The sequence below is a fragment of the Sciurus carolinensis genome, chromosome 2 (genome assembly GCF_902686445.1).
Source record: "Sciurus carolinensis chromosome 2, mSciCar1.2, whole genome shotgun sequence".
Classification (NCBI taxonomy): Eukaryota; Metazoa; Chordata; class Mammalia; order Rodentia; family Sciuridae; genus Sciurus; species Sciurus carolinensis.
Window position 1 is genome coordinate 87,110,632 of NC_062214.1, and position 15,896 is coordinate 87,126,527.

Here is a 15,896-nt window from a genome sequence, read left to right on the forward strand (position 1 = left end):
ATATTCATTCCTTTAAAAAAAAAAAAAAAAAAACAGTTAAGTGACCAAAATCCAAACACCTTAGATTATAGTTACACCTAAACAATGTGGCTTTGTTTAAAGTGTTTGAAATCAATTACTGTATGAGGCTAGAAGACCAAAGATAGAACTAAGGATGGGTTGAAAGGAAAGGTGGTGGAAAGAAAAGTAAAATTTATGAACACATAATTCTATTGTCTGTGATTAAAGTCCTTTACTTTAGCACCACATTAAACGATTTTACATATCCAGTCACTTAGTGAAATCCAACAAATTCTTCAAGAGTTCTGGGGATCTGGTCTTGGTAGTTAATGTCATTAGCCCGAACTGCTCGGGCAGCCAGGCACTTGAGACTCATCTTCATTTGAGTTTTGAGTAGTATTTCAGATACCCCAGTTGTACTTTTGTCTAGTGGAGTCTTATTCTGCTTATTTGTCATGTCAGTGTGAGCGCCAGCTTCAACTAGGCTAATGATGATAGAGTGTAAGGTCAAAAAATCACTGATGGGCCTGTTGTACTGAACGATGATGTGAAGGGCACTGTTTCCCTCATTGTCCACAGCATTCACCTCAGCACCACAGTCCAGCAAGAGCTTTGTGACAAGTGCGTTTGGAAAACTGCAGACATCATTGGTGTGGAAATCATCAACTGGGGTATTCGAGTTGACAGCTAGATGCAGTAAGGTGAAACCTTCACGAGTTCTGGGGTCAAGGTGAATCAGGTTGTAGATCTGTTTGTTAATTTTGCGCTGATCTTCTTCACTGCAATGTGTTTTGGTGGAGATGCACACTAAATACAGAAAGGTATAGAGATTACATTCGTAATTGTCCATAGCATTGTGGACATCAGCATCTGAGATATTTTTTACTCTGTTCATACTTTGTTCTATTTCCAAAACACTACATCTCAAAACACATTCTATGTCTGGGGCCTTCACAGTTTCATTCAAATGTATCATCTGTGAAAAAACTTGGGCAAATCGAAGAAGATCTTTGTGGGTATTCCTGTTACCTTTCTGTCTGAGGTGGAGTGCGTGTAGCCACAGCTTGATACACTGTTCAAATTCCATGTTATCTGCATAAACAGCCCCCCTGTAAATAATGGGATGGGAAACATCAATGTTGTCAGCACCTAAAATTCGTTCCCGAACTATAAGGCCTTCCATGTGAAGAGCATCTCTGTCTTGCCGAATGGATTCCAATTCCTGAGGGTTTCTACATTCAGTTCTATTCCCGTAAGCATGGATTGGTGGCAGAACCTCTTTTTCAAGAATGTTATCACCATCTTGAAACCTCTCCAACATAGCTAAATATAAATAGTGGTATGTCTTCATGATGTCATAGTTCTCACGGTCATTGGCAAAGGAGGCACCCAAGAGTTCCAAAGCTTCGATCCGACTTCTTCGGTCACAATCAGCATGAGAAAGCAACAGTTCAACAACATCAGCTTTACAGCTTTCGGCAGCTACTTTCAATGGTGTCATCCCATGGCCGTTTACTACTATAGCAGCTCGCCATTTTATCAGCTCTTTCACGATATCTATGTGCCCAGCTTCAGCTGCAAAGTGCAATGCTGTGGCTCCACAATGTGCTTTAGCGTTGGGGTCAGCGCGTTGTTCTAACAGGTATCTAACCACATCAGTGTGTCCCTTATATGCTGCGATCATTAGGCAGGTGTTGTCATACTTGTTGGCAATGCTGATGTTGGCATTATTTTCAACCAAATATTTCACAATGTCCAGTCTGCCATCAAAGCATGCTGCCCGCAGTGGGGTTGAATTGGTTACTGTGGTATGGTTCACGTTGGCTCCATGGCTGACTAGAAGTTTAACAACTTCAAAATGTCCTGCTCCTGCAGCACACCAAAGAGCAGTGGCACCATCAATGACATACCTACATATGAAAAGAGTAAACAGTTAGGTAATAGAAATCACATGCCCTAATGTAAATTTAAAAGTTGTATTCATCTACACTGGCAAGTCTAACATTAATATTACTTTTGATGAACATAAAAACAGGTAATTTCAGCAAAGCACTTTGTATTGTACCCATACCTAGTGTGAGTTCAACAAACGTATTACTATTACTGTTATTTCTAAAGCTTGTGTGTGTGTATGTGTGTGTGTGTGACTGAGGACTGAACCCAGGGCCTCATGCATGCAAGGAAAGCACTCTACCATTGCACTACATCCCAAGCCATCTGAAACATATTTTTAAAATAAACGGAAGAATCACCCACTTGCTACTAGCAATAAGCAAATAAATTTGAGAAAACACAGAGAAATTGTATAGAAGTTTGTAACATCTTTACCACCAAGCTGACATAATGGCTCTTAAGAACACAGCAGTTTCTCTCCATTAGGAAAACCCTAGTCCCTACATTAACACTGTATTAGACACTTCTTTGGGTTGTGTGGAAAGAAAGTAGATAATATGTTCACTCTGGGAAATTTTTATGGACTTATAATTAATGGGTTTTTCTATGGATATTATGCCCCAATTTAAAACGTTTTAAAATGTATGCATGTATATGTGTATATATTATGTTTCTACTTGTGTTCCTCAAACAATTATGGGGGTGGGGAGGTATACTAGCAGCAGAAAACAACTAGTACTTTGAGTAAACCAAACAGGTTACCCTATGTAACAGGATTTCATGGCTCCGTATTCATCACCTACTTACTTGAACCTGGTATGTGCTAAGTTTGCTACCTAACATACTTAACAGATCCTTGCTAGAAATACAATCTCTCCCACCTTTCAATCTTTCAACTTTAAATTTTTTCCCAATTTTTTTTTTTTTTTCCATTTTTTATGCTGAGACAGGGTCTCACTAAGTTACTGAGATTGGCCTGGAACTTAAGATTCTCCTGCCTGAACCTCCTGAGTCACTGGGATTACAGGCATGCACCATTGCACCCAGCTCATTTTCTCAATTTTTAATCCTACTACTAATCATAAGTGCTAAAAAATAAATATTTTCTGGAGATATTTAGACCTACTATGCTAGAACTAGCAAGTATACTGCCAAGTGTTAAGAAAAAAAGTAAAAGAATTATTCACAAAGGCAATTAAGAGTGCGTAACAAAAATCTCACTAATGAGCTTCTCACTACACAATCTTGTGTTTTAAGGTTTTACAGGTCAAATTGTATATCCCATTAAGTGAAGAAATAAGCTCCCCTAGTGCTGTTTTGAAAGTATCCGTTCCCAAAACCAGGTGATGCCAATGTGATAGTATTATGAGGTAGAGTTTTTAAGAGGTGATTAGATGATCAGGGCTCCTTCCTTCCTGAAGGAATTAAGGACTATAGGAAAGCCTATTCATGCAGTTATTGGCTGGCTGGCCTTCTGCCTTCCACCTTGCAGAGATAATATTCCATTCCTCCTCTCTGAAGGACTAAGCCCTCACTCAGAACCAAACCTACCAGCACCTCTCCTTTGACTTTAAGGCCTCCAGAGAAATGAATTTCCATTCTTAATAGATTACCCCATCTCCTGTGTCTTGTTATAGCAGCATAAAATGGATCAAGACATAAAATAGTTTAAACCCAGCTAACACCACCACAAAAACATCACCCAATATCGCTTTTGCTAGAAATAAAATACCCACTTCATAATAATTCAAGCAACTATTTTTTCGGTTTCTAATTATCACACAAAATGTTTTAAGTGCAAATCTTCTCCTCAGGCAATGTTTACCTATAAGGAGGAGAGTGGCACTGACTAGAAAGTCTTGAAGGTAGAGAGAGGTCCAGTATCTTGTGCTAGGTGATAGCTACCTGAATGAATATTTAGAGAAAAATATTCAGCAAACTGGACACTTAAGATATGTGCATTTTACTGTAATAAATAATACTCAAAAAATTAGAAGAATTCTTAAGTTTCTTTTTTTTATTTTTAAAAATGTTATTTGGGCTGTATCTGCCTACCACATGCAAGGACCTGGATTTAACCCCCCCCCCAAAAAAAGAAGGAAAGAAGGAACAAAAGAAAGAAAGAAGGGGGGGGGGGGGAGTCAGTTCATCTAATTATTAATTGATTTTTTTTTTAATATAGAATCAGTAAACTAAGGTATTATACCAGTGATATGTTTTAATGGTTGCCAACTGTACCTTTGGCCTAGAGTTCAGTTCAATAAAAACTCACTAACTACATTTTGTTATGATTATAAATACAGAGTTCAATAATATTCTTTCACTGTCAAAAAAATGCCATTTGCAATCAAAAATATCAAAATCTCCTCATAAACCAAATGAAAAATAGGCAAGACATCACTTAAAACTATAAAACACTACTGAGGCTAACAGAAGAAAATCTAAAATAAATGGAGAAATAATTCATGTTTGTATATAGAAGACACTATGATGTTAAGATGTGAATTCACCACCAAAATAATCTACATTTGATACAGTCAAAATCTCAGCAGATTGTGTGTGTGTACACATGCAATGAGCACATTCACATGTGTACAGAAATGAACAGGCCAATTCTAAAAAGTATATGGAAATGCAACCAAGACAATTATGAAGAAAAATAAAGTTGGAGGACTAACTACAGTAAAATAAGTGTATTACTGGCACAAAGATGGAATAGTATATCAATAAAACAAAAAATTCTAGAAATGAACTCATACACATTAGAATCACTTGCTTTATGACAAAGGCTCCAGGGAAATTCAGATAAAGTATGATCTTTTTAATAAATAGTTCTGGTGCAACTCAATAACCTCTATGGCAAAAAATTAGCCCTGACTTCTACCTCATGCTATGTATAAGACTACAGTAATATAAACCTTTAATGTGAAAAGCAAACAGTAAGGTATTTTAAAAAGAACAGACACTTTGCTGTGAACAGTATCACATGCCTGTAATTCCAGATACTTGGGAAGCTGAGGCACAAGAATTGCAAATTCCAGACTAACCTTAGCACCTTAGTCAGAACGTGTCTCAAAATAAAAAATAAAGTAGGGATGTAGGGTAGAGTACCTCTGGATTTCATCTCTAGTACCCCCACAAAACATACACACAAGGAACAGACTTATCTGAGGGATCTTGAGAGCTGATCATGATTTCTTAAACAATTCACAAAAGTAGTATTAATCATAAACAAAAAGTGATTTACTGCACTTCAGTAAAACAAAGAATTTCCAAAACACAGTATTTAAAAAGTAAATAAGCAGTCCACCCATTGTGAGAAGATATTTGCAATATATAAATGTGACAAATCAACAAGAAAAATGCAAACAACCCATTTTTTAAAAACAAACTATAGGACTAAACAAGTAAACTTCACAGAAGATATCCAAATGACCAATATGAAAAGATAATTCCTCACCAATTCAAGATAATTCCTCACCAGAGAAATGCAAAAACTAGTAATGTCGAACACAAACCCACAAGAAATGGCAGAATTAACAAGACTAACAGGACAATACTAACTGTAGACCAGGATGTGGAGCAACTGAAAGTCTTGATGCTGGTGGAAATTGCTGGTAGAAATGTAATTTGGTTCAATCTCTTTGGAAAACTGGCACTATCCACTAAACATGTACCTACTTTATGACCCAGCAATCCTCCTTAATATATACCAAAGAGAAATGAATGCAAATGCCCACTGAAGAACAAATATAAAAATGTTCGTGAAAGTTTTACTGTATGATTTCATTTACAGGAAGTTCAAGTACAGACAAATCTAACCTATGATAATAGAAGTTAGAATAAACATCATTTCTGGGAGGGGAAAAGGAAGAAATTGAGAAAGGGCATAAAGGAAATTTTTAGGGTGATTAAAATATTTTACACATTAATCAAGAAAATGATTAAATGGATATACACTTAAAATTCATGTACTTCACTATATGTCATGCTTTAATATGTGTGTGTGTGTGTGTGTGTGTGTATATATATATATATAATTTAAAAACAAGGAACAAATGGCTTTTAAAAATAGCTTAAATGACTACAAATGATCTATGTTAAATATTTTCAATATACCAAGCACAGTATTAACCACTTAATAATGCAACATACCTCATTTACAATAACCTCCTACCAATGACCCTATAAGGTAGATAGATACTATCATTATACCCAGCTTACAGATAAAACTGATAGGTTTACATGAGTACTCTGAATATCATAAAATGCATCAAATGGAAGGAAACACAGGACATGTCATTGTTCCAACATTTGTTTCGATTTAAGGAGCACTTATCCAAACTGATTATTAATGTAATCTATCAAAAAAATTAATACATAGTTAATATATGGTTATATTTAGATGGTTAGTTACAATGTTTCCTTGCACTGGTTTTTAAAATATAAGATTACTCACATTATATAATATGAATTTAAACTACCTAAAACTCAAAACATGTTACATTATAATAGGCCCTCGGGGCTGGGGTTGTGGCTCAGTGGTAGAGCACTCACCTAGCATGTGTGAGGCACTGGGTTCAAATCTCAGTACCACATAAAAATAAAATAAAGGTATTGTGTCCATCTAAAACTAAAGAAAAATATTTTTTAAATAATAATAATAGGTGCATTATCTTTAACTCTAGTGATTAAAGTATTACCCTTTTAAAGATTAAAAAAAGAGAGAGAAAGTGATTAGAATATTTTTTTACCTCAAACTTCCCAGAATCTATGATATAATAAAAAACTAAACTGCAAGTGTGTACTTCCTTTGGTTTTCATAATGCAAACTACTTGGTCAGTTTAATATTTTCCCTTGAATTTTATCAGTTCCATTTTTTTCTTTTAATTCCATTTAGAAATGTGACAGAAACCTCAGTTCCAATTAACTTTTTATTGAGGCAATTAAAATTTAGATATTTCGTGACAAAAAAAATAACTGCAGAGTGTTTTTTAAAAATTCTTTTGTCAGAAACATCAGCCTTAGTGAATTTAGAATTTCTATATCTAAATCAAAATAATAAACAGGTTAAATAGAATTATAATCCTATAACCTATGACATTACTGTCTATAAAATTAGCTAAAATTACAAGATGATAACTGGTTCAAAACAAAGTACCAAATGCATTTAACAGAATATAAAGACAAAATTAAAACAACATTCACTAAGTTACTATGAAAGAAACCATAGAAAAAAATGATCATCCCAGTCTCAGTCCAAAATTATAGTGGAGGGCTGGGGATATAGCTCAGTTGGTAGAGTGCTTGCCTCGCAAGCACAAGGTCCTGGGTTCACTCTCCAGCACCACAAAAACAAAAACAACAACAAAATTAAAGTGCAAATTCTCTATTATTCATCTTGTAATAAAAAAAAAATCTGATACTCACCTTTTCAAAGTAAAGTATGTATCAGACCATGGAAAGTTTTCATAATAAGAGATAATATTTCTAATCACAAGGCTAATAAGCACACTGATCTCCTGATTCAATGTGAACTAGAAATGCCTGGTTCAAGCATTTGAAATGCAAATAAAAATTCACTAAATGTATATATGATCAACACTTTATTTTAACTTAAGTCCTTAATATCACTTATTACATCAAATGTAGTTCCTTGAAACATATATTGGCAAGGACTTTCTAAATAATGATGATGGTGTGCCCCTCATGCCTTTTCTGTACCTGGACATTTATGAATAGTATTAGTACTAACACTGACTTTAAATGCAAGGACACTCAACAAAAAGTGTCAGCCTTCTCACAGGTCCTGTTCTCCCCATCCATGTCGGCAAACCTCCACAAGGACAGGCGGTCCCCACAAATGCTGGCAGAGAGCAGTCAGGCACTCAACTCAGTCCAGCACAATATTCCAACGTCACATGACACCTTCCTTTTATTCTGTTCTACATTCTTAGCAGCTTCCCATTCCTACAGGTTCTTCTTTCACTCCCACTCATGACTTTTCTTCTTGTTCACTCATTTATGTCAACTTTGGTACTCATGTTTTAAGTCACAGGTAAATAATCTCAAATATTACTCTTCAAAAAGGCAAACAAGGACTGAAATTATCAATATGAGACTTAATACAGGTGATGTTCCCTTCCCCCTTGAGTCTCAATTATGAATCAGTTTGGTTTCCTATGGTATTATAAAAGTTTTTAGGCAGAACACATACTTAAATATATGTATATCTACTTTCATACAACAGTTATTTATTTCTGTCTCTCTCTTTCACACACATACACACAAAACCTAAAAAACAAACCCATAATTAAAGATACTGTTGCATGGGCTGAAGCTAAGAAATGAGACATTCTAAAGACAAATACCAAATGAGTAACAGAAATCAAAAAGAAAAATATTAAGTGAATAGCAGAAGAGATGGTGAATAATTTGGCCAAAACTTATGAAGATGGTATGCAAATAACTAAAAATTAGAAAACACTTATCTACTTCACACATAAAGAGAATATGTTTGTTAGTACCTACTGGCCATGGGTCTCAACTGCCAAGAGAATGGAAGGGCTCAGGGTACAACTCAGAGGTTAAGCCCTTGTCTGGCTTGCATAAGGCCCTGAGTTCCATCCCCAGAACCTCAAAACACAAAAGTCAGTCCTGAAGACTTAAGTGAGCCTGGTATTGTTCTCACCACTCGGGCTAACGTTTTCACAATACTTGAAAAAGTACAAAGACAAATTATCACATTTATAAGTAAACTTTTCTGGTTCTGAAATGCAAAAATGACTGGGATAAACTCCAGCATAATCTCATGCACTGGAGTGAGGGGCAGTAAGGTAGCCATAAACTTCAATTCTCTTTTATCAATTAACTGTCAAGTTCCTCAAAAGTAGAAACCTTGTATTTCCTTACACTCAACAGAAAGTGATACAGGGTTAGGCCTACCCTGGGCTTTTAATAAATAAAATAATAAAATAATTCAACACAACAGCTAATAAATTCACAGTTGTAATAATCTATAAGCTAAACAGATTCAAGAACGCTCAGAGAAAATGGCAAATGGTGGAAATGTTGGAACTGCAGTTTCACCAGTTTTATTCTTTGTATTTTACATATGGATCATCAAAATCTGGTCCCCACCTCTTTCCAGCCTCCTACCATCTCTTTCATAATTGCCCCATCTTGAATTTTTTCTTGCAATAGCAGCAAAACACTTGTCATTGCCAGTGCATCAAGCAGCTGTCCCTTTTCTACATATCTACTTTCTTTAAGGCCCAGCTCAAATCGCCTCTTCAGTGAAGCCTTCCATGATTCCCCACATGCAAAGTTCCCCACATGCACTCTCCCTGTTTTCCCTCAGTCCAAAAGATTTCTAAGCCTAAATGGCAAAGCATCTGCAATTACTCATTTATGTATCTATTTCTCTCCCTACACACAGTCATCCTCCACAGTGGAACACTATGTCATTTGTCTGTACATACTGATACCTACCTACCACAGAGCCTGGCACACAGTAGGTGTTGAATAAATGTTTGCTTGCTAAATCCCTTAATTTCACTGGTCAGTGCAGAATACTGCACAAGGTAAACCACTATACACACTGCTATATTTCTAGTCACTTCAGGTTATTTTAATTGCTACCTCAAAATAGCTTTGATGATCCAAGAAGACAGCAATAAGCAAAGCCTTTCTAAGTTCTTTAGAAAACTATTTTCTCTCCCCACTGTTCTCCCTTTTCTACATATGCCTTAGCAAGGGCATTAGCAGTAGTGCTCCCTGCAGCTGTTATTGCAAAGATTCATTTCTTAATGGATACATGTGCCTATACAGCTGGAATGATACTGGGAGGTTCATGGGTCATTCTGCTTCACTCCTCCTCTAGGTGTAGAATTCCTGTGAGAATGCGGGAAGTTACAAAAACGACACAGAAGCCACTAAGGGGAAGCACACGTGAATCAGGTTGCCATCTTTGGTCAACACTATCTTCTTAGTGTACAGAAGCGGGCCGAGATAAGCCACCGCCCATGGGTTATCATTTCATTGTGATGTTAACACTCTAAAACATTTCCTCTTACCTAAAACAGAATAAAAAGTTTTTATTAATTAAACCTAAAAAAGAATCAACCAAAATTAACATACCCTGGTCATCTTGAAAAAGCACTGTTTTTCCAATCAGGTTTTAAGCAATTTTTGATCACCCAAAATAAGCATACATCTTTTTATGCTTAGACCTTAAGAAAATATTAAAATGGCCTACGCACTGGCATGAGTCAATAAAAACCAATGCAATCAATGAAGCAAAACCTTTATGCACCTGTAATCTGTAAAATAATTTATAATCCTCCAGCACAGAAAAGAGGATAACATAAAACCTGGCAATTCTATTATCAAACCCCAAAATATGTTCAATTAAACTCAAAGGACAAATTTTTAACTGTAACAATGAATTTTTGAACTTCCCACCTCAAATTTCAACAGTAACAGTAATCAAGCCTCCCCACATCATCACAAGACACATGTACTTTGTAACAATGGCATCATCTTTTACACCAGGCCCAGTGCCACTTTGTAGCCAACATATCAATCCCAGCAATGTGGAAGACTCAGAATCACGTCTTGAGAAGTCTGGCTGCGTGACAAGTCCTCAAGAGATTGCAGCTGCTTCTGGTTCTAGAGACTTATTTTGACATAAAAGCCTCAGCAATCCGCTGGGGGTTTTATCGGACCACTCACATGAACAGAAGAAAACTGGGTAGCCAAATAATCCATCAGAGATCTTCAGTTTTAATTGCTGACCTCGTTAATTTCTGATCTCCATTACAACGCCAGTATTGATAAAGGTAAAACCTAGAAAGGCAGCCACCCCTCCACGCCGCTTATTCACAAACTACCTAGTAGAGAGGACCATTAGATCAAGACTGAGGGTGTGGCTATCCATCTACAGAGGGAAAAGGGTAGGGACGGATGAGGATGGGCAGCAAAACATGGGATGGAGTATTAACCTTAGAAGATGAAGTGGGTATTTAGTAGGTCTGAAGGAGGTGCAAGAAAGGAGAAGTGAGTACCTACATGAAGGCAGGGTGAGGGAGGGGAGGATCCATAATTTGGGTCCGCGCGCGTCGGAGGGGAGGCTGTAGGTGCGTATACCTACCCGTCGAAGCGGACGGTGCCAGTCTGCTGGGTCTGCACACGGTAATGTTCTAACAGCAAGCGCACCACCTTGGCGTGCCCATTGCGGGCTGCGATGATGAGGGGCGTGGATCGCTGCCCTCCCTGCTGGCTGACATAGCCAAGCAGATAGCGGATATCGCTTTCAGACCGGTTGAGAAGCAAGGCGGCCAGGGTCAGCACTTTGCCCTCGCTGGCCGCCTTGTATACATAGCCAGCCAGGCCCTCCATGGCCGCCGCCAACTCCAACACCCGTTTGGTCGCCACCGCTGCTGCTGCCTTGCGCCCCCGGAGGCCGCGTTCGCCAGCACTTCAGACCTGGGCCCTCACAGCCCATTCAACAGGGCGCCGTCGCCGCCGCCGCGCCCAGGCAGCAGCGCGGCCCGGGGAGGGCGGAGACGCAGGGGTGGCCGAGTGCCGCAGGGGGCACGTCTGCGACCCGGCCCCGGCAGGGAGGAGGGCGGTCAGGGCCGCCCCCAAGGCCCCAGGCGCCGGCCTTGGGCCGAGGGGATCTCCATGGCGGCCGCCGCCCCGGGCCTCAGGCCGGACCCCTCCTTCCTGCGGGATGCGACAGGCGCGCGCCCGAGCTACGGGTCGTCGGCGGAGTCCCGAGGGGGCCGCGCGCGCCCAGGATGGAGAACGATGGGCGCGCCTCACCCGACCCGGCCCACCCGGCCTAAGGCCTAAAACTGCCTCCGCCTCTGCTCTCCGCCGTCCCTGGCTGGAGAAAACCCTCAGGCGCTCGCCCACCGAAGCTCAGAAGTGCTGGGCGCCGTGCAGGGCTTCGCGGACCCACGCGTGGGTGGCCCCGGAGCGACGCGGAACGCTCCCGCAGGATCAGCGCCGGAACTTGGGGCGGGAGGAAGGCGAGCCTCCGCAGACAGGGCCGGGAGGGGGAGGGAGGAACGGTTAAGTGGGGTGTCTCTTCCAAAGCCGACCGGCCGGCAAACGAGGCCTTGGTGAAAAAAGGTTCTGCTACGCCGAGTTGGCCCATCCCCGATTCCGGCCTGCGTGTCCTCATTGCCCTTGACGCGTGGGGCTTCCTTCTCGCCCCCACAAGACCCTGGGGCTTCTTAGCTAGGGAGGAGAACCAAGTGAGGGTGCGGAACCGGTGGATTAGAGAGTCTACCCCCATTTTATTATAGAGGGTGTTGGACCCCCTTTCTGTCCCTGATCTAGGAACCCGGGGAGGGTGTAGCAAGCTCCCAGAGGATCCATTTTAGGAAAAGGGCGCAATCCGAGTCCCCAACACGTGGGGGCCTGAGAGCTGCAACTGCACTAGACTTTGAGAAGGGACAGGAAGTACGGCCTGCCCTCCAAGGAAAGGCAGCTTAAGTGGGTGAGGAAGATGGGGAGAGAAGAGAAAATACTCCCTGATGGAGAGGGGCATGTATCCTGGGAGGAAAGACGAGTTCCATGGTCAGATAGAACAGGTCTCTAATCCTGAGCATTCAGAACCTCTGCTTTCTTACATTCCTCACAAGATTGTTAGGACTTGAACATATCGTTTATCCAACACTAGAAATCGACCATGTGCTAGATTTTGCTTAACATTCAGTGATAAGCCAGCCTCATTTCTCCAGGGGCTTGTGTTGTTGCGGGTGGGGGACAGACAAGTAACCAAATGATAGACAAGACCATTTATGTTAGTGTCATTACCATTTGCTATGAAGCAAATGAAATAAGAGTAGTGTGGGGGTTGAGTGGGAGGCAGGGAATGAATTTAGTTTGGGTGACCAGATAAGACCTCAATGACAGGTGACAAGAACAGGATAGGCAGAGAAATAACTAATACAAAAGCCCTGAGTAGAAAACTGACTTGGTGAACTGAGGAACAGAAAGGTTAGTGTGTCTTCAGCAGAGTGGACCTTAGAAAGAGTGTTAAGACAGCAAGATGCAAGACACATTAGAGCCCAGAAATCCGTGGCAGAGGATTTATATTCTACTCTGTGATGGGACATTTGAAGAATTTTAAACAGGGAAATGACAAGATACGTAGCTTTAAAAAAAAAAAAAAAAATCACCCTGGTTGCTGTGTGGAAAGTAAGCTCTAGGGGACAAGAGTAGAAGCTGGGAAACCAGATAGGAGGAGAGACTCAGATTAGGATGGTAGGAATGGACATGGTGAAGCTACTGGGGTAGTCATGGAAACTACTCACTCCATATGGAAGTGACTTCTTCCCAGCCGCCCTCAAAAGACACTATCTCCCTATTGAAAGAACACACACATTAATTTTGCTCTAAGGGACAAGGCTGGGCTCAAAAAGTTCACATAAATTGTTTTATTTGAATCCCACCACTAAAATCTAGGAGGTGAAGACCTCATCTCAGTTGCAGAGCCACTGATGAGGTGTTAGGCTACTTCTCAAATTCTATCCCATTTTACAGTACAACTTGACTTGTTTGCAGATCTCTATGCAAACAATGGGGGTGCCCCCCCCCTTACCATATTAAACAAGAACAGTGTTGCAAATAAGGGTTAAAGATGAGATTACTGATACTGAAATAGCTGGTGGAAAACAGGAGAAGTTGGCTGGTTTCATCCTGGGGCTTCAGCATTGTAAGACAATCCAGGTTTGGACAGGCTAAAACAGGCTTTTTGACCTCTGGGGACTTAGCGGTGACACCTTCAACTGTGCTGTTTTCAGACTTCCCTCTGTGGCTCTGTAAAGCATCCAGGTTCCTCATCTTCCATCTCTCTCTCCTTTCTACTTCTCCGACTCTCTCCATCCCCTCCTCTACCCCCAACACACACACTTCGATTACCTTGGCACAAGCTCCCACTCATGGAAGAGTGCTGCCTCTCTGTAGCCTGCCTAGAAAAGAATTCCTCACAGCCTTTTGCTGTGTTACATCCCCACATCATTCTTTTCCCACCTTTTTTTTTTTCTTTTGTTTTTTGAAGAAAAGGATTTAAGAGCCAGACATAGACCCCTTGTTCCAGTTTTTCTTTCTAAAGGAGACATAACTCATCCAGAGATTCCCTCCTCTCACCCTCCTTACACCATTTGGTGGTGTAACTGGATGGTTAACCAAGATGGGTGTCTGGACCAAGGGTCATGTTTGAGAGGAGCTCAGAACTTGCATTGCGTAGCTTCCTTCCCCAGGCAAAAATGTGTCTCTGCTCCAGCAGCCCAAGGTCAGAAGCCTTGAGCTGCTGTTTTCTTCTATATTTATCACGGTTGCTTAGTATAGGGGTCTGGGTACTCTTAGTTGCTCAATAGCCATTGGCTGACTAGAGCCTATTTGGTTGCCTTTATTTACCTGAGCTTGGTAGGTGACATTTCTGTGGTCAGATTGTGCAAATCTATAGAGAGGATGTGTAAACAGGACCAGGCTGCTTTTCCAAAGACCAGAGCCCAGAAATAGTTCCTTGGGCTTCTGACCTATTACCTGGACAGAAAGTTCCTGAGCAAATGAAAAAGTAGTGAAATATAATGATGAGTAGTTATATTCTGATGGGTTTGCTGGATGGCCAGCCTTTTCTAGCACTTTGCTTCCTGGGGATTACAGCGGCTCATAAACAGAATTGACTGTACCTTCCAAGGATCATTTCTTCTTGCACTTTGAGCCAGCCTTACAGTTCTGAGGCAATGAAGATTCTCAGATTTTGTAGAGAAGACATGCAAAATGTCATTTTTCAAGCACCAATAAAGACACCTGCTTTAGTCCTATAATCCTCCCATATACTAAAAAGAGAGAGACTCCAGGGTTGACTAGATATGGTTAGATTCCCATATCTACAGCCTAGTGGTAACTTTGGGCAAGTTTCTTCATCTGTATGATGGAGTTAGATACTTTGCTTGCAGGGCTGTATGATGGTGACATATAAACTGCTTGGCCAAATATGGCTCCTGTGAAAGAGTCTCCATCAATACTAGTTTCCCTCTCCCTCACTCCACCAGACAGTTCCCCATCTGTTGTGCCATTAATCTGCTCAAGAGAGGACTTCCCACCCCACTGCCTTTTCCCTGCAGACACAGGTCTGCCTCTGCGAACAGAGAGTAATTTCACAGTGCACAAGAGCTGGGGAGGCTAATGAAGAAGAGTTCAGAAATTCCAACAAAGCTATAGAAAGAAAAGGTCAGATATCGGGTTGATAACCAAAGGCCACTGATGACCAGTTTCAGAGAATGAGTGGCCTACTGGCTTCATCCTCTGCCTCCCACTCTCCCATGATTCCCTGAAAGCAGATCTAGTGATTGGTTAAAAAAAAAAACAAAAAAAAAAAACCAAGAAGGATAGCAGGGGACAACTAACTGGCCTATGTTTGCAAAGCAGTCAGGTTTGTCAGGAAAGCAGATTGAAGCAGCGTGTCTACTGTGTTCTAACTCATTCTCCCCTGGGCAGTGGTCCCAATAGGGTATCCTGGCATTTGGTGGGAAAAAAAGAAAAATATATTTTTTCAGTACTGGGGATTCCATTTAAGTGTGCTCTACCTCTGAGTCACATCCCCAACCCCCCCCCTTTTTTTTTACTTTTTGTTTTAAGACAGGGTCTTTCTAAATTGCTTAGGGTCTTAATAAATTGTCAAGGCTATCCTTGAACTTGCCATCCTCCTGCCTCAACCTCCAGAATCCCAAGGATTACAGGAGTACACCACTGCACCTGGCTATCCCAAGATTATAATGAGGGAAATAACAAGAGCTAGCTCTTATTGAGTGCTTTTTCTGTGTCAGGCATTAAAATAGACACTTTACACTGATTAGCATGTTAAATTTACACCATCCATTATCATTTTCATCTTTCAGAAGAGGAACAGGGAGCAGCTGAGCAGCCTGCCCATGGCCTCATTACTAGAGAGTGAAATAATAAGCCAGGCATGGCACACTCC

At 40.6% G+C, this 15,896-nt stretch overlaps 1 protein-coding gene across 1 annotated transcript; it reads right to left on the bottom strand.

Annotated features, from left to right (window-relative positions):
• Positions 1-217: 217 nt before the first annotated feature.
• Fem1b (fem-1 homolog B) lies at positions 218-11,932 on the bottom strand. Its single transcript, XM_047540010.1, has 2 exons — positions 11,046-11,932; positions 218-1,910 (listed from the first exon to the last, which is right to left on the bottom strand). Exons 1-2 carry the CDS (start codon positions 11,291-11,293, stop codon positions 275-277), a joined length of 1,884 nt encoding a protein of 627 aa, XP_047395966.1. The 5' UTR covers positions 11,294-11,932; the 3' UTR covers positions 218-274.
• Positions 11,933-15,896: the final 3,964 nt, after the last annotated feature.

What these genes read in the sequence shown, in the direction of transcription:
- Fem1b (XM_047540010.1), bottom strand. Translation starts at nt 11,293, where the DNA reads ATGGAGGGCCTGGCTGGCTATGTATACAAGGCGGCCAGCGAGGGCAAA. An exon ending in GGCACCGTCCGCTTCGACGG is followed by an intron (nt 1,911 to 11,045) that starts GTAGGTATACGC and finishes TTTCATATGTAG; the next exon opens with GTATGTCATTGATGGTGCCA.